We start from the raw sequence: 27,910 nt of genomic DNA on the forward strand, positions 1-27,910 counted from the left end.
ATTGTCCTGTTGAAAAACAATTGATAGTCCCACTAAGCGCAAACCAGATGGGATGCATATTGCTGCAAAATGCTGTGGTAGCCATGCTGGTTAAGTGTGCCTTGAATTGTAAATAAATCACAGACAGTGTCACCAGCAAAGTTCCCCCACACCATCACACCTCATCCTCCATCCGTTCACCTACTCTGCGTCTCACAAAGAAATTGGAACCAAACATTTCAAATTTGAACTCATCAGACCAAAGGACAGATTTCCACCGGTCTAATGTCCATTGCTCATGTTTCTTGGCACAAGCAAGTCTCTTATTATTATTTTGTCCTTTAGTAGTAGTGGTTTCTTTGCAGCAATTTGACCATGAAGGCCTGATTCACACAGTCTCCTCTGAACAGTTAATGTTGAGATGTGTCTGTTACTTGAACTCTGAGGTGCAATCTGAGGTGCAGTTAATTGCCGATTTCTGAGGTTGGTTTTTCTAATGAACATATCCTCTGCAGCAGAGGTAACTCTGGGTCTTCCTTTCCTGTGGTGGTCCTCATGAGAGACAGTTTCGTCATACCGCTTGATCGTTTTTGCGACTGCACTTGAAGAAACTTTTAGTTTCTTGACATTTTTCGCATTGACTGGTCAAATAGCTTGTAAGCTTAAAGTAATAATGGACTGTCATTTCTCTTTGCTTATTTGAGCTGTTCTTACCGTAATACTTTTTTGGTTACTACATGATTCCATGTGTTATTTCATAGTTTTGTTGTCTTCACTATTATTCTACAATGTAGAAAATAGTAAAGATAAAGACAAACTCTTGAATGAGTAGGTGTTTCCAAACTTTTGACTGGTACATTCAGTCAGTAAAGAATTTGAGAATCATTCATTGAAACCATGAGCTGTATTACCTGCTCGGGCTCTAGTGGAGTCACAGTTTCCCTTTGCATTGGCAAAATATGTGTTTCATGATTGCTGCTGCTTGTTCCACTCCGAGAGTGTTTCTTTGTGCTTGATAAGCATTTGATTTGTCACAGAGATTGTTGTAACCTCTGCTTGGCATCAGACTCATTTTGTGCTTCAGTTGCTCTTCTCTACTTCGATAAGAATTCACGAACTGGCATTCATTCTACCAGCAGGCAGCGCTCTGACTGATGTGTAGCTACTTTTCTCCGTTAAATGCAAGATTAACTCCAAGCAAACCATTATTAGGAAATGTAGCTGGTTACATTCTTTATATGATAAAGATTGGAAATATGATAGCCATGCATCATTTTTTTGATAAAAAAAAAGATTGTTTTTATATTGTAAGCTCATTTACTGAGCAAATTTCACGTCTGCTGAGCACAAACTTGAAAGTTGTGAAAATTCTGTGCAACTTCCAGCTTACTGTGAACACCGAGGCTGCTTTAAGTTTTTTTGCGATTTTTTTTTTTGAATTTTTTTTTTTTTTTCCAAAAAAAAACGTTAAAAAAATTTTTTTTTGCGATTTTTTTTTTTGAAAAAAAGTTTTTTTTTTCCAATGTTAACATTGGCCAAGTAGGCTACTGTGGCTATTTGATCATAATGTGGGCCTAATGTGGCATACCACCAAAAACAATGAAGAAAATGCATCCCATAACATTTTAACATGGAAATAGCTGTTCTATCATTCAACCTACAAAAAGTACTTCAGCATATTTTGTGTGTTGTTCTGCATTTTTGTGTTTCTTAATTTGTTTGAAAAGACACATTTTTGTGCCACTCAATTCGTAGGAAAATAGCAAAAAATTGTGCAACTTCACAAAATACATTTTTGTATTTCGGAATAAACTTCGGATTCATCTTTTGAAAGTTATTAGAGCAATGCATGATGGGCAATGATGTTCTAAACTAACTTTTGTGTTCCACATTTATTTACAGTGCATTCGGAAAGTATTCAGACCCTTTGACGTTTTCCACATTTTGTTACGTTACAGCCTTTTTCTGAAATTGATTAAAATGTTGTTGTTTTTCTCATCAATCTACACACAATACCCCATAATGACAAAGCAAAAACAGATTTTTTAAAAATGTTTGCAAATGTATGAAAAAAAATAAAAAATGAAATACCTTATTGACATAAGTTTTCAGACCCTTTGCTTAGAGACTCGAAATTGAGTTGAGGTTCATCCTGTTTCTATTGATCATCCTTGAGATGTTTCTACAACTTGATTGGAGTCCACCTGTGGTAAATTCAATTGATTTTGACATGATTTGGAAAGGCACAAACCTGTCTATATAAGGTGTGTATAAGTCATCATTGTAAAATAAGAATTTGTTCTTAACTGACTTGCCTAGTTATATAAAGGTTAAATAAAAAATACAAAATAAGGTCCCACAGTTGACAGTGCATGTCAGACCAAAAACCAAGCCATGGGGTTGAAGGAATTGTCTGTAAGAGCCCTGAGACATGATTGTGTTTGGTTGCAGATCTGGGGAAGGGTATCAAAATATTTCTGCAGCATTGAAGGTCCCCAAAAACACAGTGGCCTCCATCATTCTTAAAATGGAAGAAGTTTGGAACCGCCAAGACTCTTCCTAGAGCTGGCCGCTCGGCCAAACTGAGCAATCAGGAGAGAAGGGCCTTGGTCAGGGAGGTGAACAAGAACCTGATGGTCACTCCACAGAGTTCCAGAGTTCCTCTGTGGAGATGGGCGAACCATCCAGAAGGACAACCATCTCTGCAGCATTCCACCTATCAGGCCTTTCTGGTAGAGTGGCCAGACAGAACCCACTCTTCAATAAAAGGCATATAACAGCCCACTTGGAGTTTGTCAAAAGGCACCTAAAGGACTCTCAGATCATGAGAAACAAGATTCTCTGATTTGATGGAACCAAGATTGAACTCTTTGGCCTGAATGCAAGTGTCACTTTTTTATTATTATTATTATTATTTTTACCTTTAGTTAACTAGGCAAGTCAGTTAAGAACAAATTCTTATTTTCAATGACGGCCTAGGAACAGTGGGTTAACTGCCTGTTCTGGAGGAAACCTGGCACCATCGCTACGGTGAAGAATGGTGGTGGCAGCATCATGCTGTGGGGATGTTTTTGAGTGGCAGGGACAGGGAGACTAGTCAGGCTTGAGGGTGAGATGAACAGAGCAAAGTACAGAGTGATCCTTGATTAAAAACCTGCTCCAGAGCGCTCAGGGCCTCAGACTGGGGCGAAGGTTGACCTTCCAACAGGACAACAACCCTAAGCACACAGCAAAGACAACACAGAAATGGCTTGTCCTTGAGTGGCCCAGCCAGAGCCCAGACTTGAACTTGATCGAACATCTATGAAGATACCACAAAAAAAGACAAAAACAGAGTTTTACTCCAATCTGGCAACCATCATAAAATCTGACATAGCATCAGTATCCCAAAGAATTGTGCAAAAGAAGTATTTCGGTGATAACTTGGTTGATTAACAATATTGGGTTAACACGTTTGTTTTTATATAAATACATGTACGACGTTAAAAAAAAGTCAGTCCATTGCCCAAAATGCATTGCTCCAATAACTTGTGTGTATTTTCACAGGAATTAAGCCACACATAAACACACAAAATCTGTTGAAATACTTTTTGTACATATTTCCACAAATTGAGTATGAGATTGTGTTCGATATATGATCACACTTGTAATAGTTTCTGTTGTTGTATTACTTGTGAGGCACAGCTGAGTGATCGTACATTTAAATAATGTGCTTTTTATTTTACTGGGCTGATGATGCCTGTATCTGATGGAAGGAGAGAGCAGCAAACTGAGTCAGCCTCTCAACATCCCGCCGCTCTCCCTTTCCTCCACTGACACTGACCAAAGGCACACCATTTTCCAGTTGTTGGAGACACTCGAGTTTGCACTGCATTATTTCTGCCACATGCACAAATGCATGCTGTTACTCCTATGAACAGAAGACCCAAGTCGCTAATAACAACAACAACGCAAGCCTTTAGATACACTTTCCTACTCATTCATTACTGCCGCAGTGCTTGTTGTAGCGCTGAGTGGAAATAGTAAAAGCGCCGCATTTTATGGCTTATAAAAGTGAACTCACTCATTAAAACAGAAGCTCTGTGCTGTATTTGTCTTTACACAGAAATCTCACAGTATCAATTTTGCTGTAGTTTTCTTTTATGCCTACGAACTGCAGACATCCCGAGACAAATTTAAAAAAAATAGGCACACATGGCTTCATCAATGTTTTTTTTTACAGAAATGTTTGGCGATTGACTCAAGCATATGCACTTTCACACAATCGTGACAAGACTGAGAGACCAGACATATGCTCCAAATAAAGGACAATGACACAATTGACATAAAACGGGTAAATATACTGAACAAAATATAAACGCAACAGATGTTCGTCCCATGTTTCATGAGCTGAATTAAAAGATCCAAGAAATGTTCCATATGCACAAAAAGCTTATTGCTCTCAAATTGTGTGCACAAATTTGTTTACATCCCTGTTAATAAGCGTTTCTCCTTTGCCAAGTTAAACACAAGAAGCTGATTGAACAGCTTGATCATTACACGAGTGCTCCTTGTGTTGGGGACATTAAAAGGCCACTCTAAAATGGGCAGTTTTGTCACACAACACAATTCCACAGATGTCTCAAGTTTTGAGGGAGCATGCAATTGGCCTTCTGACTGTTGCCAGAGAATTTGAATGTTATTTATCTACTATAAACCTCCTCCAACGTCGTTATAGAGAATTTGGCAGAACCTCCAACCGGCCTAACTACCACAGACCACGTGTAACCACACCAGCCCCTCCAATCTGGCTTCTTTACCTGCGGGATAGTCTGAGACCAGCCCCCCAGGGAGCTGATGAAACTGTGGGTTTCCGCAACCAAAGAATTTCTGCATAAATGGTCAGAAACCATCTCAGAGAACCTCATGTTCTCATGCTCGTCGTCCGCACGAGGGTTGTAACCGACTTCAGTGGGCAAATGCTCACTTTGTGCACAATTTGAATGCACAGAGATACCGTGACGAGATCCTGAGGCATGTTGCATTTATATTTTTGTATAATTAAATAAACCACAACTTCGTTATCACAGCACAGTTTGTGAGCTCTCCAAACGTGTACACTACCAGAATGAGAACGGTATGCAGTATTAATATATTGAATAAACAGAAAAGACCATAACCAAACATTCTAGATTAATGGGGAAGTGGCAATGAATAACGGTAGCCTACATTTTAGTACTGGTGATACTTTTGATACATTGTGGGGAACTCATAAACATTGACAAGAGAGAGTGAGCATGGAGAGCGACCTAGCGCTTTGTTGCAACACAGTATTTGAAAACAATGTGATCTCTGGTTAAGACCGATTTTTGACGTCTGTTCGAATACTCATGTCCATCCCTACTCAGTTGTCCTATGAAACTGTGGTGATGTCATTGGTTGTGGCTCTCCACTGCAGCTGCTCCAGACAACCCTGCAGCTGGTAGGCACAGCCAGCCAGGTCCATGTAGAGCAGGGCTGAGTATATGTCCTCCAGACTTGCAGTCGGGCCCTGGCTCCACAGCCGCAGCATCTGGTACTGCCTCTCAATAGAGCCCAGGCCTGGCTCCAGCTCAACACGCTCCAGCTGCCGGTCGGTCAGGGAGAGCACGCGCAGGAATTCCTTCCATCGCCGCAGAGGCACCTCCTTGATGATGGCATATAATACCGTCGCGGGCCAGTGCTCCTCCTGGGTGTCCTGGCGAGGGACTGAGGAAGAGAGGGGAAGGGAGGAAATCAGGGCCAATATTCACAAAGCGTCTCATAGTAGGAGTGTTGATCTAGGAAAAGGGTTCCTGTGTCCATGAAATTGTATTAATTATTATCTAAAAGGTAAAACTGATCCTAGATCTGTGTTCCTACTCTGAGAAGCTTAATACGGGCCCAAAATGGTAACCGGTCGGAGAGATTCTTGTAAAGGAAAACTATACCTAAAAACAAAATGTTTTTCTTGTCAGCAATCAAGTTTTCAAGATATGTAATGTTCAAAATAAATAACATGATGCTAAATGCATCATACAGGGATTATTTGTGTATTTTGAAAGTTACATATCTTGAAAACTTGGTTGCTGAAAAGAAAAACATTTTGGGACAATGTTAACAGTGGACTAATGAAACGGATATCAAAAGATAGTTTTTAGGTGGAATTTTCCTTTAAGTGGGCAAATAAGTAATAGAGAGTTTGGACAAGATTCAATCAATGTAATCAGGTCATGTGTGGGGTATGAGGAAACCTCTTTGCGCTGTGAGGGTGCGTTTTAGGAGTGAGAAAGTGCTTTAACTTGTCTTGCTTGTGTAAATTATGAGACCTGATAAGTGTGATGCTCATAGTTTATTTCTAACAAGCATTTTATTATTTCGATTTGCACACTATGCACACTCCTAGTCCAGTAGATTTGTTTTTGAGGGGGAAGTCGCAGTGTGGACCCCAGTCAACTGTTGTAAAGGAACTGACACGCAAGCTGAACTATACCACGCACCATAACCTTACAACAACAACACAGGAGACTCTGAAGTTGACAAGCATGTGGAATTTTCATGTAAACTAGAAGTGGCCATACTATTTAATCTTAAAGATCAAAAAATAAAAAAGTTAAAAACGTGGCCTTAAATTTGAGGTTAGAAGATCAAAAACAGGATGTAAAGTCTCAGGACAAACCTTTACATGTATCATATTTTGTCACTGAAACTACTGTAACCAACAAGCTTTGATGCTTGGTGTAGATACTTCTGTGCATATTTTCAGTGGAACGGATGTTGGAATCAGGGTGTAATTTGCAAGAAGGATAAGGCAACAACCTTACATGTTAAAGGCCGATCAGTTGAAGGCTGCTTTTTGCTATTTGATTTGCCAATTAATCTGAACCTCAGATTCTATCTGATTCATATCACCAAAGTTTTGCAGTTTCCACCTACACATGCACCCACATTTCCACGTGACTGACAAGAGATATGTTTTATGTTGACACGCTGCTGCATTTAAGGAAAGGCGGTTGTTTTGAGTACACAACAGCACATATTCTACCCACATCAAAGTGACAGGACAGGTAGTAAGTAGTACTATGCTGTAGGGTACACACCTCAGAAATGGGCTCGATGGGATTTGCTTTTGCTTCTGATATGCGAAACACCTACATTATATCATATACGTTTATTATGCACCCAACCTCAAAGTCATATTCCAGGCTTCTTTTCACTTAATTTATCACCTGATTTACTTAACCCTTTACACTCGTACCCATATACGGGTTGAAAATGGCAGATTTAGGCACTAATAAGCACCTAAAATTGGAACAAAGTGACTGTACAGTAACATACTATACATGATGTCAGAGGTCTGGGCTCTGCACTTCACAGCTCTGTTTTCACTGAAAGCTGTTCTGATCTTGAGCACCGCACTCAACAAGACGTTGCCCCCATCGCTGAATTGCCTTGTAAAAGCCTAACACTGTTAGATCATATTTTCTGACCGCTAGTCATGTTGGTAATAGAATAAGATTTCAAATCATGCCGACCTTAATGCCGACCTGATCGTTGTGTGATGGTGGGGATGCAGGGTTGTATTTCAAAACAAAACATCTACAAGGCTTTTCTTTGAGTCATAAAAGTGCACTGAAATTGCTTAGGAACTGTGCACACTTTAGAGAGGTGTGTGGCCACTTGGAGACACCAGATACTCCTCTCATTCAAACCCTTATTTGCACCTACCCCACATTTTCCAGGAATAGTCTTATTTTGTTACGGAATGTATCTAGAGTATTTTCAGATTCCGCTGTCTACAAATGTGGCAAAGTACACTAAATGTAAAATGCACATAAAATCAACAGCGTGATGTTTGGATTCAGTTGTTAGGTTCTTATTTTTCAGAGTAAATAACTCACGGACACTAGAGAAGTTTTAACCAAGCTTGAATTCTTCCCAAAGGTTCTGTACAGCTGTAATTCAGACAACCCAACATTTTTCCCATCCAGATACAGTGGGGCAAAAAAGTATTTAGTCAGCCACCAATTGTCCAAGTTCTCCCACTTAAAAAGATGAGAGAGGCCTGTAATTTTCATCATAGGTACACTTCAACTATGACAGACCAAATGAGGGAGAAAAAAAATCCAGAAAATCACATTGTAGGATTTTTTTATGAATTTATTTGCAAATTATGGTGGAAAATAAGTATTTGATCACCTACAAACAAGCAAGATTTCTGGCTCTCACAGACCTGTAACTTCTTCTTTAAGAGGCTCCTCTGTCCTCCACTCGTTACCCGTATTAATGGCACCTGTTTGAACTTGTTATCAGTATAAAGGACACCATAGTATAAAAAATCATAGTTGAAGTGAACCTATGATGAAAATGACAGGCCTCTCTCATCTTTTTAAGTGGGAGAACTTGAACAATTTGTGGCTGACTAAATACTTTTTTGCCCCACTGTATATTATTTAGTATATCTAAAGACATGATTAAATCAAGAATAGGTGACAATATTAGCCTATCACTTGTGAATTATATTGAATCACACCTCATGTAGCCTAGACCATAGGCCTATATGATTTAATAAAGTGGGCAAATAACTTGTCAAAATTAAGCACATTAATCCACTTTACAAGGGGTGTAGAGCCTAACTGGCATATATAAGCAGTGTGTGAGTTTCAAGTTTGGGGAAGATAATTTTCACCATAAAAATGTCTTTTTTGATAATGGTGTTTTTCGCCAATGGAACATCCGCACTTATAGCCTACTACCATGTGCGCATTGCTGCGCTTATAATGGGAAGAAAGCCTAATAGTTTATCAACATTTTAAGCTACAGTAAACTTTTTGATCTGTTGCTTCAGCCACATTGCATAAAAACGTTTTTGTTGATGCTAGTGGTTGCATTAAATTGGGATCTATCGCATCCCACAACTGTCCCAGACTATGTTTGGAATATTTTTTTATTGCGCAGAATAGGTCAAATTTTGTACTATGGGGGATAGCAGATTGACATAGGCTAGTGCTCTTGCTGTTCGTTAGGCCTACTCATCTTGTTGGCTGATGAAAAGTAAATGTGGACAGTTCTTCCAATATCTTCAATATGCACCTCGGGAATTGGATAAGGACACGCAGTTACATTCCCAAAGTGTCTGTCTTAAACTTGTAGCCTGTGAGAAAGATCTGATCACATGACAGAGAGCCTGTGCGTGAGAGATGCTTCAGATTGTGCAGCACTCAGAGAGAAGGGCACAACACAGCACTCTGGGCTGCAAACGGCATGGATTTGTTTAGGGTGCATTATGGCCACAAAGGGGATGCCCTCGTGAAATTTGAGGCATTATCAAGTGCTTGTCAAATTGTGAATTAGAGACTTTTGGAGTGTGTACAGCCTGCGCAAAAAAAAAAACAAAGCAGAGCTCATGCCTTTCAAACAACTTTTTTCAAATCATCATTAGTCTCACATGCAGCCTTATAATACATTTTAAAAATCTAAACATATATCCCAATGTTTGTAGAACAACTAAAGTTACATGAATAACTCAAAATTAAGCATATAGGAGTATCTATTTCTTTGTTTACCGCTCAAGACAGAATAGCTGAATGTGCGCACTCCCTCAAATCGGTTGGAGAAAATATTTGTTCAATTATATTTTTCATCCTATAAAATAATTCCATGGAATTACAAGCAAATCTTGTCTGCTAAATGAACTAGTGTAGCCCAAAGCCATTTGGCATAGCCACATCAGGACCTAACATAAGGACAACTCAGAGTGTGCTATTCTTCTCTACTTCATATCATGCTTCTTTAGACCTGTCTAAAATAATGTTATTAAAGTTATTTGCTTGACAATCACCGACTGACGAAATTTTGTGACTGCCACAGCCCTAGTCACATCCCTCCAATAGAGTTCCAGGCACTAGTATAATCTATGCCAAGGTGTTTCCTTGATTTTTGTCAGTTTTGAAGATAGACAAACTACATCAAATACTTACCTCTGGGCTCTCTGTCTGGCAGCAGGGGTGTGATAAGGGGGTCAAACTCAGTCTTGGCAACACTGTGAGCGAGTGTCATCATGGGAATCCCTTCAGTAATGTTCAGCGTCTTGGAAGGGACAGCAGACAGACAAAACTCCTTAGGATCTGTCTGGCTAAGCTGAGCAGCAAAGTGTCCATACACACATACAGTATAGGTATAGTAACATATCAAAAGAGATACTGATCATTTGCGGAACTAGATTATTCCTTACAGGTTTAAGATCAGACAAAGACAAATGATATATATTGATGCAAACATAGCCATGCTGTACATTCCAACTCTAAATGTAATGTAGGTTTTGCACCTGCTAGTCAGGACTGGCCTACAGGTGAATAACATATTTTTTTCTCATGTTCATTATAGTTTGTATCATCTGCTTCCTTTCTAACACTATCGCTGATCATTATCCAAATGTAAGGTAAGAAACTGATACTAACCAGTGAAGTTGGGTAGTTTGGCTGATGATGAAGCTGATCTGTTTGTGAGTTAAAGACAGATATTATCAGTTTCCTGCACCAACTGTTGCAGTGAATAACTTGTGTATTCACACAAGAGCTCTTTAAGATTAAACATCATTTTTTAAAAAAGAAAAACAACAAAATTGGAGGTTTTAAGTCCATAACAATGCTTAAACAGCATTAGGAGACCGCTTTTGAGGTCTGGGAAAAATCTAAGAAATGTATATTTTTGAGTGTAGTTACCATTTAATTCATGTGGGCAGGCACCTAGCACTGTTGTTTGGTTAGCAGTGTTTCTGTCGCACGAGATGGAGTTTTCAAAACAAATGACCACTGGATTGATGAAAATAATAAAGATATCATTCAGCAAGGTAGGCTAATTTGAAGCTAGATAACATTTCCTTCGAAACCGTTTTTGGGAAAGCCTTTCCATCTACCACAAGATGGTTAGGCCCATCACCAGCATCACTATATTTGTCCTGTTCCTTAATTGTTTGAAACCTGGACGTTTTACCTCATTATGAGCCATGTCTTACCTTGTTTCAAAGTATCCTATAGCCAAAATCCTACCATAGAAACATGGAGGCAATTCTTTTCTAAAGACTTCCTCATATGCATACAGTACTCAATATATTTTCTTTAAACTTTCTTTCATTGTCTAGCAGCCAAAGTCCTTATCCTAGTCATATTAGCAACCCATGAGAGTTGTTGCATCTTTAGATCGCCCCTCTTTCTAAATGTCTAACAGATATTTCCATCTATGTCCATGAAACCGCTTGCAGGTATGTACGCATTTAGAATTGTGTTTTCCGCAAAGTGCATTTTAGAACATTCGCTGTGTGCACATATTTGCGGCTAAAATGTGAAGAAATAATAGTTGATCAATATTTTAAGCTAAACATTCTGATCTATTCCATCAGCCTTATTAATTGATATGGCGTATACCTCCACTACACTACTACACTACACTACGATACGAATCGTGGGGATTAAGAAGTGAGTATACACAATGCAAACTGAAAAATAAGTGGGTGTACAGCATATATATACCCTCCACTACACCACTGCTGCTAAAAACATTATGGAGTGCTAAGAATTACGCAGTCAAACACAACTAATAACACACAAATAATTATACATTTTCATGTCTTTATTGAACACACCGTGTAAACATTCACAGTGCAGGGTGAGAAAAGCATGTGAACCCTTGGATTTAATAACTGGTTGACCCTCCTTTGGCAGCAATAACCTCATCCAAACGTTTTCTGTAGTTGTGTATCAGACCTGCACAACGGTCAGGAGGAATTCTGGACCATTCCTCTTTACAAAACTGTTTCAGTTCAGCAAAACTCTCGGGATGTCTGGTGTGAACCCGCTCTCGAAATCATTCCGCACCATCTCAATTGGGGTTTAGGTCAGGACTCTGACTGGGCCACTCCAGAAGGTGTGTTTTCTTCTGTTGAAGCCATTCTGTGATTTGATTTACTTCTGTATTTTGGGTCGTTGTCCTGTTGCATCACCCAACTTCTGTTGAGCTTCAATTGGCAGACAGATAGCATTACATTCTCCTGCAAAATGTCTTGATAAACATGGGAATTCATTTTTTCCATCAATGATAGCACGCTGTCCAGGCCCTGAGGTAGCAAAACAGCCCCAAACCATGATGCTCCCTCCATCATATTTTACAGTTGGGATGAGGTTTTGATGTTGGTGTGCTGTTAGTGTTGTGTTCCTTCCAAATTAAACTTTATTTTAATCTGTCCACAGAGTATTGCACTGTGGAACATCCAGGTGCTCTTTTGCGAACTTCAGAAGTGCAACAATTATTTTTTTAGACAGCAGTGGCTTCTTCCGTGGTGTCCTCCCATGAACACCATTCTTGTTTAGTGTTTAACATATCGTAGACTCGTCAACAGAGATGTTAGCATGTTCCAGAGATTTCTGTAAGACTTAAGCTGACTTAAGCTGATACTCTAGGATTATTCTTAAGTCATCTTTACAGGACGGCCACTCCTAGGGAGAGTAGCAACAGTGCTGAACTTTCTCCCTTTATAGACAATTTGTCTTATCGTGGACTGATGAACATCAAGGCTTTTAGAGATACTTTTGTAATGCAAGTCAACAATCCTTAATCTTAGGTCTTTTGATGCAAGTCAACAATCCATAATCTTAGGTCTTCTGAGATCTCTTTTGTTCGAGGCATGGTTCACATCAGGCAATGCTTTATGTGAATAGCAAACTCACATTTTGTGAGTGTTTTTTATATTGCAGTGCAGCTCTAACCAACATCTCCAATCTTGTCTCATTGATTGGACTCCAGGTTAGCAGAGTCCTGACTCCAATTAGCTTTTGAAAAAGTCGTTAGCCTAAGGGGTTCACATACTTTATCCAACCTACACTGTGGATGTTTAAAATAAGTAATCAATATAGACAAGAAAAATACAATGATTTGTGTGTTAGTTTAAGCATACTCTGTATGTCTATTGTTGTGACTTAGAGGAAGATCAGATCACATTTTTTTTTGCCAATTTATGTAGAAATCCAGGTTAATCCAAAGGGTTCACATACTTTTTCGTGCAACTGTAAATGTATTCCTGTATATATCATTTATATCAAAGTACCACCCTAAGGGATCCAATCTCAGTAGGCCATTGGTTACAGTGTTGAATTCACAATCAAGTCAACTGGGTTACTGACTGCCTGAATATTTTATCATTACCGTTGGCTGAGGTGTCCCTTGTAGGCAACTGGAGTTTCTTTTCAGGGTTTGCGCAACAGCCATGTTCCCTCCATCCTCCCTTAGTCAGTACCAGGAGACTGGCCATTAACAGAGTGGTGACCAGGAAAACCAGAAGGACATACATCATGGTGTAGTGGAGATGATCTGTTGAGGATACAGATAAGCATTCATTGGCATGTATTTCATACCACAAAAAAATAACTCTACTATCTGACTACGTTTAAGAGGGACCAGAAGAATGTAGGGTGGAGAGCTAAAAGATTCAACTACAGCAAATTGTTGGCATGGAGGAGAAATTATACTTACTGGAGAGAATTTTACATCATAGTAATCGCCAATATGATGCACTAATGCTGTATTATGATTAATGCTATCAAGTAACACCTGCAATAGTTACCATTTGAGTTGACTTACATTGTTATGTCAGTTACCATAAGTGTATTATAATTGTAAAAAGGTTAAGTGTTTTAAACTACTTGGTTCTGCTTGTTGTGTCTCAAGGCTGTCTGAGTGTTAACAATAGGTGCTATGTAAGGATTATGAAAGCTTATGAAGGCTTCATGAAGTCACTGAAAGAACTGAAAGATCTGTGAAAGCAAAGGTATTGGTGGAACTCACAAGTGTCTGTATTTTTGATGAAGGCGGGGTTGGGTGTTGGATTTGGGAGATTGTGGGTTGAAGTAGCCGTGCACTCTTTCCTGAAATATGACGACAGAAAAACACAAGGTCACTCAACATTAAAACCAGAAGGGATTTCCCAGACAACTATTTCACATTGACATTCATAACTATTTGTTTGATATGACACCAATAACATTTTTAAGTGAACATTTAAAGAAGGGACAAAGAAAATGACATATGGATCAAATGTTTACAAACTGTTAATGAAAGGTTTGCATACAGATCTTTTTTATATGTTGAGCTTTTGCGTTGAAAAAAATCATTTCTATAAATATATAGTGCCTTGCGAAAGTATTCATCCCCCTTGACATTTGACCTATTTTGTTGCATTACAACCTGAATTAAAATAGATTTTTATTTGGATTTCATGTAATGGACATGCACAAAATAGCCCAAATTGGTGAAGTGAAAAAAATAACTTGTTTAAAAAATTTAAAAAAATGGAAAAGTGGTGCGCGGATATGTATTCACCCCCTTTGCTATGAAGCCCCCAAATAAGATCTGGTGCAACCAATTACCTTCATAAGTCACATAATTAGTGAAATAAAGTCCACCTGTGTGCAATCTAAGTGTCACATGATCTGTCACATGATCTCAGAATATACACTGCTCAAAAAAATAAAGGGAACACTAAAATAACACATCCTAGATCTGAATGAATGAAAAATTCTTATTAAATACTTTTTTCTTTACATAGTTGAATGTGCTGACAACAAAATCACACAAAAATTAACAATGGAAATCAAATTTATCAACCCATGGAGGTCTGGATTTGGAGTCACACTCAAAATTAAAGTGGAAAACCACACTACAGGCTGATCCAACGTTGATGTAATGTCCTTAAATTAAGTCAAAAGGAGGCTCAGTAGTGTGTGTGGCCTCCACGTGCCTGTATGACCTCCCCACAACGCCTGAGCATGCTCCTGATGAGGTGGCGGATGGTCTCCTGAGGAATCTCCTCCCAGACCTGGACTAAAGCATCCGCCAATCCTGGACAGTCTGTGGTGCAACTTGGCGTTGGTGGATGGAGCGAGACATGATGTCCCAGATGTGCTCAATTGGATTCAGGTCTGGGGAACGGGTGGGCCAGTCCATAGCATCAATGCCTTCCTCTTGCAGGAACTGCTGACACACTCCAGCCACATGAGGTCTAGCATTGTCTTGCATTAGTAGGAACCCAGGGCCAACCGCACCAGCATATGGTCTCACAAGGGGTCTGAGGATCTCATCTCGGTACCAAATGGCAGTCAGGCTACCTCTGGCGAGCACATGGAGGGCTGTGCATCCCCCAGAAGAAATGCCACCCCACACCATGACTGACCCACCGCCAAACCGGTCATGCTGGAGGATGTTGCATGCAGCAGAATGTTCTCCACGGAGTCTCCAGACTGCCGTGCTAAGAGTGAACCTGCTTTCTTCTGTGAAGAGCACAGGGTGCCAGTGGCGAATTTGCCAATCTTGGTGTTCTCTGGCAAATGCCAAACGTCCTGCACGGTGTTGGGCTGTAAGCACAACCCCCACCTGTGGACGTCGGGCCCTCATACCACCCTCATGGAGTCTGTTTCTGACCGTTTGAGCAGACACATGCACATTTGTGGCCTGCTGGAGGTAATTTTGCAGGACTCTTGCAGTGCTCCTCCTGCACCTCCTTGCACAAAGGCGGAGGTAGTGGTCCTGCTGCTGGGTTGTTTCCCTCCTACGGCCTCCTCCATGTCTCCTGATGTACTGGCCTGTCTCCTGGTAGTGCCTCCATGCTCTGGACACTACGCTGACAGACACAGCAAACCTTCTTGCCACAGCTCGCATTGATGTTCCATCCTGGATGAGCTGCACTACCTGAGCCACTTGTGTGGGTTGTAGACTCCGTCTCATGCTACCACTAGAGTGAAAGCACCGCCAGCATTCAAAAGTGACCAAAACATCAGCCAGGAAGCATAGGAACTGAGAAGTGGTCTGTGGTCACCACCTGCAGAACCACTCCTTTATTGGGGGGGTCTTCCTAATTGCCTATAATTTCCACCTGTTGTCTATTCCATTTGCACAACAGCATGTGAAATTTATTGTCAATCAGTGTTGCTTCCTAAGTGGACAGTTTGATTCCACAGAAGTGTGATTGACTTGGAGTTACATTGTGTTGTTTAAGTGTTCCCATAATTTTTTTTGAGCAGTGTATATACAGTTGAAGTTGGAAGATTAAATACACTTAGGTTGGAGTTATTAAAACTCGCTTTTCAACCACTCCACAAATTTCTTGTTAACAAACTAAAGTTTTGGCAAGTCGGTTAGGACATCTACTTTGTGCATGACACAAGTAATTTTTGCAACAATTGTTTACAGACAGATTATTTCACTTATAATTCACTGTATCACAATTCCAGTGGGTCAGAAGTTTACATACACTGAGTTCACTGTGCCTTTAAACAGCTTGGAAAATTAATTCCAGAAAATTATGTCATGGCTTTAGAAGCTTCTGATAGGCTCATTGACATAATTTGAGTCAATTGGAGGTGTACCTGTGGATGTGTTTCAAGGCATACCTTCAAACTCAGTGCCTCTTTGATTGACATCATGGGAAAATCAAAAGAAATCAGCTAAGACCTCAGAAAAATTATTGTAGACCTCCCCAAGTCTGGTTCATCCTTGGGAACAATTTTCAAACGCCTGAAGGTACCATGTTAATCTGTACAAACAATAGCACGCAAGTATAAACACCATGGGACCATGCAGAAGGCTCAGGAAGGAGACGCCTTCTGTCTCCTAGAGATGAACGTACATGCAAAAATTGCAAATCAATCCCAGAACAACAGCAAAGGACCTTGTGAAGATGCTGGAGGAAACAGGTACAAAAGTATCTATATCCATAGTAAAACGAGTACTATATCGACACAACCTGAAAGGCCGCTCAGCAAGGAAAAATCCACTGCTCCAAAGCCGCCATAAAAAGCCAGACCACGGTTTGCAACTGCACATGGGGACAGAGATCATACTTTTTGTAGAAATGTCCTCTTGGCTGATGAAACAAAAATAGAACTGTTTGGCCATAATGACAATCGTTATGTTTGGAGGAAAAGGGGGAGGCTTGCAAGCCGAAGAACACCATCCCAACCATGCCAATTTGTAAGTCGCTCTGGATAAGAGCGTCTGCTAAATGACTTAAATGTAAATGTAATGACGCACAGGGGTGGCAGCATCATGTTGTGAGTTGCATTGATGCAGGAGGGGCTGGGGCACTTCACAAAATAGATGGCATCATGAGGAGGACAATTATGTAGATATATTGAAGCAACATCTCAAGACATCAGTCAGGAAGTTAAAGCTTGGTCGCAAATGGGTCTTCCAAATGGACAATGACCCCAAGCATACTTCCAAAGTTGTGGCAAAATGGCTTAAGGACAACAAAGTCAAGCTACTGGAGTGGCCATCACAAAGCCCTGACCTCAATCCTATAGAAAATGTGTGGGCAAAATTGAAAAAGCATGTGCGAGCAAGGAGGCCTTACAAACCTGACTCAGTTACACCAGCTCTGTCAGGAGGAATGAGCCAAAATTCCCCCAACTGATTGTGCGACGCTTGTGGAAGGCTCCACGAAACGTTTGACCCAAGTTAAACAATTTAAAAGCAATGCTACCAAATACGTGTGTATGTAAACTTCTGACTCACTGTGAATGTGATGAAAGAAATAAAAGCTGAAATAAATACTATTATTCTGACATTTCACATTCTTAAAATAAAGTGGTGATCCTAACTGACCTAAAACAGGGATTTTTTTACTAGGATTAAATGTCAGGAATTGTGAAAAACTAGCACCATGAAGACCAAGGAGCTCTCCAAACAGGTCAGGGACAAAGTTGTGGAGAAGTACAGATTGGGGTTGGGTTATAAAAAAATATCAGAAACTTTGAACATCCCACAGAGTACCAGTAAATTCATTCTTTTTAAAAATGAAAGAATATGGCACCACAAAAAACCTGACAAGAGAGGGCTGTCCACCAAAACTCACAGACCAGGCAAGAAGGCAATTAATCAGAGAACCAACAAAGAGGCCAACGATAACCCTAAATGAGCTGCAAAAAGCTCCACAGTGGAGATGGGAGTATCTGTCCATATGACCACTTTAAGCCGTGCACTCCACAGAGTTGGGCTTTACGGAAGAGTTGGCAGCCATTGCTTAGAGAAAAAAATAAGCAAACACATTTTGTGTTCGCCAAAAGGCCTGTGGGAGACTCCCCAAATATATGGAAGAAGGTACTCGGGTCAGATGGAAAATTTTGGAAAATCAAGGAGAATGCTATGTCTAGCGCAAACCCAACACCTCTCACCACCCTGAGAACACCATCCCCCCAGTGAAGCATGGTGGTGGCAGCATCATGCTGTGGGGATGTTTTTCAATGGCAGGGACTGGGAAACTAGTCAGAATTGAAGGAATGATGGATGGTGCTAAATACAAGGAAATTCTCGAGGGAAACCTGTTTCAGTCTTCCAAAGATTTGAGACTGGGATGGAGGTTGCCCTTCCAGCAGGACAATGACACTAAGCATACTGCTAAAGCAACGCTTGAGTGGTTTAAGGTCAAACATTTAAATGTCTTGGAATGGCCTAGTCAAAGCCCAGACCTCAATCCTTGAATAGGCAAAAATCCAGTGGCGAGCTGTGCCAAGCTCATAGGGACTTGCACCTATAATTGCTGCAAAAGGTGGCTCTACAAAGTATTGACTTTGGGGGGTGAATAGTTATGCACGCTCAAGGTTTTTGTTTTTTTGTCTTATTTCTTGTTTGTTTCACAATAAAACATATTGTGCATCTTCAAAGTGGTAGGCATGTTATGTAAATCAAATGACACAACCCCCCCCCCAAAAAAAAAAAAATTTTTATTTCCAGGTTGTAAGGAAACAAAATAGGAAAAATGCAAAGGCGGGTGAATACTTTCGCAAGCCACTGCACACCCACCCCCTCAATCTTAGTGTCAAATCTATGACTACCGGTAGTTTTGATTTTTACTGAAATCCAAAGGGTTTTAAAAATGTATCTTGTATCTGTGATACGTGGGTGTGCCTTTAGAACATTGATTCTCAGAAACCCGAGAGTACCTCACAAAAATAGGATGTTCAGGAACTTCAGATCTTATAAAGCTCCGCTTTGAGGGGAAGTCCTCAACCCACAGACCTCGCCGCATGCCATTACAAGATCTGATTGATCTTTCAGCAGCATCCAACAAAGAACTGTGCTTCCTTGGTGTGTCAACAACAGAACACGTCCATTCTCTGGTACACTGCACTGAAACCCATGGCTGAGTCATTTCAGGGATATCAAGTCTACATCAAAATATCTATGGGTTTTGAGGGGTTTTGCTAAATAGTAGGGATGCATCCCAAATGGCAACCTGTTCCCTATATATTGCACTACTTTTGACCAGGGCCCATATCAAAAGTTGTGCACTATATAGGGAATAGGGTGCTAGGTCTCAATGTGAAACAATGTAAATGTGTCTGAGGTGATTTGGGGAAAAAAATCTATGATGTTCTATGGTCATTGCCAGTGTCAAAATGTTATGGTTTGGTGAGATTGTAAAGTATGTGAGCATTACTCCTTGTTACTACAGAATATTGTATTTTCAGAGCTAAGCAAAAACGGTGGTGCATATGTTCAGTTTACTAAATGTATAAATATTGTAGAAGCTGGAATCTGGTGGTCGTACGTTTGGCATGGTTGGCATCGCTTCAACTCGTCTTTGTTAATGTCTGACTTACACACGGAACCTGAAGGGAAAATACAGGGACAATTCTGAGAATAGACAGTATCATGAGCACATTTATCGTGAACACATATTTGTTCGTTCAAAAACATTGTTTCTCTTATTCCTTCCAGTTTTGACACCGCTTACATTTTAACATGTTCTTTTAAATCATTCAATGAATGTCATGGAGAAAACTAAATAAGGCCTTTGGTCAAGGACATGAAAGCAGTGCACATACAGTAAAACCTGACCATTTCACTAATCTGTCACTCTTTGAGAGGTGAGGGGAAAAAATTAACATACATTCTATACACTGAATATACAAAACACTAAGAACACTTGCTCTTTCCATGACATAGACTAGACAGGTGAATCCAGGTGAAAGCTATGATCCCTTATTGATGTCACTCGTTAAATCCACTTCAATCAATTTAGATGAATGGGGAGGAGACAGGTTAAAGAAGGATTTTTAAGCCGTGAGACAATTAAGACATTGATTATGTATGTGTGTCTTTCAGAGGGTGACTCGGCAAGACAAAAGGTGTAAGTGCCTTTGAACAGGGTATGGTAGTCGATGTCAGGCACAGGGCTGTTGCAGTGGCAGGATTACTACCACATCGGCGGTCATGTATTATGAAGGCAGTCAAAAAGTCCACGTGACCATTTAGTCACGGTAATTAGGTTTCTCCAAGCTCTGATGCTGCTGGTCATTAGTAGCCTACCAAACTTGCTGACTGGACTCAGCACTCTATAGTCCCTTTAATCACGCTGACATCAATGCATTTGAAAATCTAATCAAACACTTCAATGGGCTATGCAATTGCGTCATAAAACAGAGTGATGGCCTCTACTGAAAAGAGGAGGATCTATAGGCTAGGCCTACTATATTTATTTTTCAACTTTCCTAATATTAAGCACATTGCATATATTTACAACAAGAGTACAGCCTACCTGGCTGGCATGAAAATAAACCACGGGGAAGACGTCCTCCATTCGCTATAGGTGACATCAGTGGTGATTTTAGCATGTAAATATTGGTGTGTTAAAAATATACAGTGGGGAGAACAAGTATTTGATAACCTGAAAAATCGGCAATGTTTCCTACTTACAAAGCATGTAGAGGTCTGTCATTTTTTTTAATCATAGGTACACTTCAACTGTGAGAGACAGAATCCAAAACAAAAATCCAGAAAAAAACATTGTATGATTTTTAAGTAATTAATTTGCATTTTATTGCATGACATAAGTATTTGATACATCAGAAAACAAAACTTAACATTTGGTACAGAAACCTTTGTTTGTAATTACAGAGATCATACATTTCCCGTAGTTCTCGACCAGGTTTGCACACACTGCAGCAGGGATTTTGGCCCACTCCTCCATACAGACCTTCTCCAGATCCTTCAGGTTTCGGGACTGTCGCTGGGCAATACGGACTTTCAGCTCCCTCCCAAAAAATTATATTGGGTTCAGGTCTGGAGACTGGCTAGGCCAGAACCTTGAGATTCATTGGCAAACTTCAGACGGGCCTGGACATGCCCTGGCTTGAGCAGGGGGACCTTGCCTGTGCTGCAGGATTTTAATCCATGACGGCGTAGTGTGTTACTAATGGTTTTCTTTGAGACTGTGGTCCCAGCTCTCTTCAGGTCATTGACCAGGTCCTGCTGTGTAGTTCTGGGCTGATCCCTCATGATCATTGATGCCCCAAGAGGTGAGATCTTGCATGGAGCCCCAGACCGAGGGTGATTGACTGTCATCTTGACCTTGCGCCAACAGTTGTTGCCTTCTCACCAAGCTGCTTGCCTATTGTCCTGTAGCCCATCCCAGCCTTGTGCAGGTCTATAATTTTATCCCTGATGTCCTTACACATCTGTCTGGTCTTGGCCATTGTGGAGAGGTTGGAGTCTGTTTGATTGAGTGTGTGGACAGGTGTCTTTTATACAGGTAACGAGTTCAAACAGGTGCAGTTAATACAGCTAATGAGTGGAGAACAGGAGTGCTTCTTAAAGAAAAACTAACAGGTCTGTGAGAGCCAGAATTCTTACTGGTTGGTAGGTGATCAAATACTTATGTCATGCAATAAAATGCACATTAATTACTTAAAAATCATACAATGTGATTTTCTGATAAAGATTCCGTCTCTCACAGTTGAAGTGTACCTATGATAAAAATAGCAGACCTCTACATGCTTTGTAAGTAGGAAAACCTGCAAAATCGTCAGTGTTTCAAATACTTGTTCTCCCCACTGTATATATTTGTGGGATGCCTGCCAGAAAAGCCACTATACAGCACTAAACAATACATTAATTGCACTATAACGGTGACAAACTGTGCCCACAAACTGTTCGGGCCTACATAAATCTGTTCCAACAGCAGAGCTCCAACAGCAGTCCCAACACCTTACCACTGCTACACCTGGCTGTCAGCGGAGCCTTGTCGGGCAGCGAAACAGTTCATTCAGCCTCATTTACTGCCTTTAAAAAAACATAGCTGATGTGGCTGACTTGCTTATTGAGATGTGCAATCTATGGCATTAGGGGACAAAAAGTGGATAAGAGGCCATCCGTAATTTCGATTAAGATATTAATGAGCGAGCTAGGACGGATGTAGTTCAATAACTATTTGTTCAGCACTTTTTAAATGTACAGTGACAGAATTCAGATCATGGGCCGGTTCTTACAGTATTCTCCCTGTACATCAAGTCAGAACCGTAGGATAAATAAAGGGGGCATATATGCAGACAATGAAAGCTCTTACAATATTCAATGATTACATTTCTCTAAAACAGATTGTAGGCTACATGTACACCACCAAGTCAGAACAATGGGATAAGTTATGAGGGGGAAAGGGAACAAATTATTAGGGTGAGGCACATTGGCTACTAACAGCTTACAACACAATATGCACGTATGTATACTGTAGCTAAGAAAGTATTACTATCTCCCTGGCATATTACATCATTTATGTAGCAGCATACAAGACATTTTTGAACTCACCAAAGCACTGCTGTGCTCACTTGAACAGGAAGGTGGCGCGGCAGTCCTTCATGGGCAAATTTTGTCATCAAACTTTGTCATCAAAGTCTGGCATTCTCTGTATATATGGTGCTTTCAAGACAATTGGGAACTCAGAAAAAAACATGGTAGAATCCTGATGACATCAGTGATCTTCAGGTCGAAGCTCAAGAAAGAAGCCCAAGTTCCCAATTTACAATTCTGAGCTGGATGACCTGTCAGAAAGTATCTTCACAGTTGGAGCTCATTTTTCCAGAGTTCCCAATTATCTTGAACTCACTGAAGTCAGATTTGGTTCCGAGTCAACAATTGTTTCGAGTGCAGCAGAAATCATGCTTCATTGACAGCATGACCGATGTTGAATGTTCATCATTTTAAGCTTGGAAAATAGACTTGCTTGCTTGTGCTTGCTTCGCAATGCTTGCAGTTAGCCACTGATTCCTTCCGAACCACTCATTGTTGAATTTGCAATTTCCAACTTGTGTAATGTTTATGTCCAATGCCTGATGAGCACCAATGCGTTTGATCTAAAACTTCTCTTCATATGGCAAGGATCAAAAAGTAGATTGCCGATTCATGATGACTGCTAACTAAGATTTTGAAAGAATGATGTTTGCATGATCAGTCCAATCAAAGCTGTACAGTGTTTCCTCTGACACATTGGTGCAGCTGGCTTCCAGGTTAAGTGGGCATTGTGTCAAGAAGCAGTGCGGCTTGGCTGGGTTGTGTTTCGGAGGATGCACGGCTCTCGGTCTTTGCCTCTCCCAAGTCAGTATGGAAAACTCAGTGATGAGACAAGACCGTAACTACCAATTGGATACCACAAAATTGGAGAGAAAAGGGAGATTTAAAAAATAAATAAAAAATAAAAAAACTACTGTAGATAGAACATGATTTGACGTCATTGTATTTGTGGCCAATGACCTTCAGCCTTCTTGGATGGGCACTTCTAATGTAACTCTATGGCGATCTCTACCCCCAGACATTACCAACACCTACGCTCCGTATTTTTCACTGGCTGCCCCACCAATGCAGAAAGCACTGAGCTTGGCTGAAGCATCTGCATTTTGGAGCTACCTTACGCATGAAGCAAAAAAGAGACCATGCAGCTTTATTTACTCAATGTATTATTAGAATTTTTTGGGGACGTTGTTTGCGAAGTGATATGTGACATGTACAGTTGCCAAAATAGCATGCAAAACAGTCAAGCCCCCCTGCCCTGAATGACAGGTCGCCAATGGATGACATGTATGTTTTTCCCACTGCCCCTGTTTTGAGACAGGTGCATGATAATGTTCCATTCTTACTCAAAACAAATGTACAGTACAGACAAGATTAAAACAATAATAGTCTGATGGATAACAATATTAGCCATTCACATGTGAATGATATATTATCACTGATGCCCAGCATAAGAAACAATGCCTTTTTTTGCGACTTTTTCGAATCATAGTTGCACACTTCATGTAACCTAGCCCAATGGCCTATTAAAATGGCCAAATAACTTCTTAAAGCACATTAAGCACATTAATCCGCTTCACAAGAGGTATAGAGCCTAACTGGTATATATAAGCAGCGCGTCAGTTTCAGGTTTGGGGAAGATCATTTTCACCATAAAGATGTAGTTTTATAATAAAACATTACATGCATAATCTTATTTTTTGTCACTTTTGATAGTGGTGTTTTCCCGCTATTTAAACATTAGCGCTTAAATCCTACTGCCGTGTGCGCATTTGTGCTGCGCTTATAATGTGAAGAAATAGCCGAATAGTTTATCAACATTTGAAGCTAATCATTCTGATCTGTTGCGTCAGCCTCATTGCGTAAAACGCTTTTTTTTATGCTAGTGGTTATATTAATTTGGGATCTATCGCATCCCACAACTGTCCCCGACTATGTCTGGAATATTTATTTCTAGTCTAGTATAGGTCAACTTTTGCACTATGGGGGATAGTAGATTGACATAGGCTAGTGTTCGTTAGGCCTACTCATCTTGTTGACGAAAAGTAAATGTGGACAGTTCTTTCAATATCTTCAACATGCACCTCGGAATTGGATAAGGACGTGCGCAGTTGCATCCTCAATGTGTCTGCCTTCACTTGTAGCCTGTGAGAAAGACCCAATCACTGATGGAGAGCCTTGTGAGTGAGATGAGAGATCCTTTCGAGCAGGCAGCATTTAGGGAGAAGGGCCACAAAAGGCATGGATTTTTTTAGGGTGCATTATGGCTACACAAAGGGGATGCTGCCAGGAAATTCGAGGCATTTTCAAGTGCTTCTCAAATTGTGAATGAGAGACTAATGAAGTGTGCACAGGCTGCGCAAAAAAACTAATCAGAGCTCATGCCTTTCAAACTACTTTTTTCAAATCATATTAGAGTTGTATCATGCAGCCTTATAATGTAGTAAAAATCTAAACATATATCCCAACGTTTGTAGAACAACTAAAGTTACATTGATAACTCTAATTAAGCATATAGGAGTACCTATTTCTTTGTTAACCGCTCAACACAGAATAGCCGCATGTGCGTACTCCCTCAAATTGTTTGGAGAAAATATCCTTTCTATCTTACTCAGCTTTGTTCAATTGTATTCTTCTTACTATAAGATAATATAACAATGGCATGAAATTCTAAGCAAATCTTGTCTGCTAAATGAACTAGTGTTGCCCACAGCCAATTGGCATAGCCAGTTTAGGACAACTCAGAGTACGCTAGTCTGTTCTTCTGAAATAGACAACATTTTCTTCATATCATGCTTCCTTAGACCTGTCTAAAATAAATCATGGATTTATTGTGAAGGTGTAGACTATATTACACGGATTTATTAGACTTTTTAAAATGTAGATGTTCCAAAGGTCTGCATCAGTGGCTTATGGTGTGGAAGCCAGGAGCTGCTAAATGTGTTAATGTGAATTAACGGCTTTTAAGAACTGCAACGCTGCTGGGTTTTTCACGCTCAACAGTTTCCCATGTGTATCAAGAATGGTCAACCACCCAAAAGACGTCCTGCCAACTTGACACAAATGATGGAAGCATTGGAGTCGACATGGGCCATCCCTGTGGAACGCATTCAACACCTTGTAGAGTCCATGCCCCGATGACTTGAGGCTGAGGGGTGGTGCAAGGCAATATTAGGAAGGTGTTCCTAATGTTTGGTATACTCAGTGTATATATACAGTATATACACTGAGTGTATAAAACATTCAGAACACCCCAATCCCGTCAATTCGTCTGAGCAGGGACTCTACAAGTTGCCGAAGGCGTACCACAGGGATGCTGGCCTATGTTGACTCCAACCTGTCTCCTCCCCTTCATCTATACTGATTGAAGTGGATTTAACAAGTGACATCAATAAGGGTGCAGTGAAATGTGTTGCTTTACATGGTCAGCCACAGTAGTGGCTAGGGCTAGTCAAACTAGGGTTAAGAGCTTTGCTTAAGGGCACAGCGGCAGATTTTTTTACCTTGTCGGCGTGGGTATTCGAACCAGCAACCTTTCAGTTTACTGGCCCAATACGAACCACAAGGTTACCTGCCGCACTATTATTGAGGCATTATTGAGGCTGCAGGGAATGCAGCAGGACTATATCCAGTTTGCAGAACATTTTGAATGTTATCAGGTCATAAAAGAGTTATACTTACAGAGACTACAGTTTTTGCATTTGGAGCATGATTCACAGTACAAGTCCTTGTTGAGGTTCGTTGGGTAGAATCCCTCTTTGCAGCCACATACAATGTCACTCTTGGGCTCACAACCTTTCTTCTCCTCTTGAGATACTAGGACAAAAAAACACAGAAGATACTGTCTGTCTCACTCTCATCGCAAAACATAAACACCCAAGGGGAAAAATATACCCTTTCTTCTTACACGTATGCACGCACACACACACACACACACACTCACGCGTGTATGAACAGTCATTATTGCACTGCGGTTCAGAAATGGACACTTGAATATGAGTGAAGAATGCATACCTCCTATATCACATTTTCTACAGCGATGACAAGTTGACAGGTCATTTACTATCGCTGTGAATGTCTGGCCGATACATTTTCTGCATTTGGAGGTATTTTCTTCTCTGTGAAAGCCTGAAAGACATGTTGAAATACGGTACAATGTATATGTATCTTCACCACTGTAATTTATTGCCTAAAATTATCCACTGTTTAACATCAAGATTGTAAACATGGTTACGGCAAAATACAATATACTGTAGTTTGGAACTAACGAGCTCCACTTCTGTTCATTCTCCGATTCTAATTGTATTATTCAGTGTTGCTTACCCGCTGGACATTTGTTGCAGCTACTTTCCGGGTCATTTTTTAGCACCTCCTCTGTGCAACTCTGTGTAGAGTCGAGACAGGCTAGAGTCAAAACCTGGCAGAAAAAAAGGCGAGACAGAGGTTTGTTATTGATGGTGGCACATGTTAGTGGCTCTTACCGTTGTACTCATATTCTTTAAATGTGTATATTTTGATATGACCTTACTAATACTCTGATTTCAACATCAAACATGTAGGATACTTTGATCATTGGGAACACTTCATAAGTGGCCAGTCAGAATGTCTACATTGTAATTGTAACAGTGTAAAAACACTGTCATGTAATTATTGCCTTCCACGTCACTGCCTTGCTAACACGAACGACAACTATTGTCACCAAGCATCATCATATATGAAATAATTGTCTGTCATTACAAAAATAATCTGCCACGATATCACTTGACGTATTGGTTATGATGGCGTTATATAAGTGTTATGACAGGCCAATAACAATTCATAAATTTAAAAAACAAACATTTTTTCTTAATTAATGTATAGGAATTTTTAACAATAAAACTCTAATATACATTAAAAACAAGATTTTTATGATTACAATAATACTTACCAACACACAGAACCACATTTTGAAAATAAGTGAAATTATTAAGTGTGGGCAGCCATTTGCTTCTCTCATTTGAAATCAATGAACGTTCTTATCTCAATCATAAAACATAACTTAAGATAAATATTAAAAAGCATGTGACGTCCACAAAATACAAAGTGAATCAACACAAAATGTTTGCGGCATTGTAGCTAGCCATCTGCCAATTTCCTAGATAGAATTCAACCAAAAAAACTAAGCTGGCTCTTGATACTCTAAGAGGAGTTAGAAGTAGGTCAAAGGAAGTCTATAGTGTCAGCTCTTTCAAGACTTCGGAGAACTGGTGAGGCGACAGGAAACCCTGTCAGATAAAATGCCTATTTCCATTGGTGGTACAACCATACGTAAGCAAGTAGTTCT

General features: G+C 40.2%; 1 protein-coding gene across 2 annotated transcripts; it reads right to left on the bottom strand.

Annotated features, from left to right (window-relative positions):
• Positions 1–1,525: 1,525 nt before the first annotated feature.
• Positions 1,526–27,809, bottom strand: LOC118359500 (tumor necrosis factor receptor superfamily member 1A-like). Of its 2 annotated transcripts, XM_052482543.1 has the most exons (11): positions 27,515–27,806; positions 26,911–27,004; positions 26,602–26,715; positions 26,269–26,403; positions 19,574–19,634; positions 13,816–13,895; positions 13,177–13,341; positions 10,701–10,790; positions 10,437–10,474; positions 9,957–10,065; positions 1,526–5,706 (listed from the first exon to the last, which is right to left on the bottom strand). In XM_052482543.1, the coding sequence occupies exons 1-11, from the start codon at positions 27,581–27,583 to the stop codon at positions 5,372–5,374; spliced, it is 1,290 nt and encodes a 429-aa protein (XP_052338503.1). In that variant the 5' UTR covers positions 27,584–27,806; the 3' UTR covers positions 1,526–5,371. The 2 variants fall into 2 exon arrangements, with proteins under 2 accessions (XP_052338503.1, XP_052338504.1); XM_052482544.1 differs by lacking the exon at positions 10,701–10,790 and having other exon boundaries at positions 27,515–27,809.
• Between the last annotated feature and the right edge of the window lie 101 nt (positions 27,810–27,910).

Source organism: Oncorhynchus keta, chromosome 27, assembly GCF_023373465.1.
Source record: "Oncorhynchus keta strain PuntledgeMale-10-30-2019 chromosome 27, Oket_V2, whole genome shotgun sequence".
Lineage (NCBI taxonomy): Eukaryota > Metazoa > Chordata > Actinopteri > Salmoniformes > Salmonidae > Oncorhynchus > Oncorhynchus keta.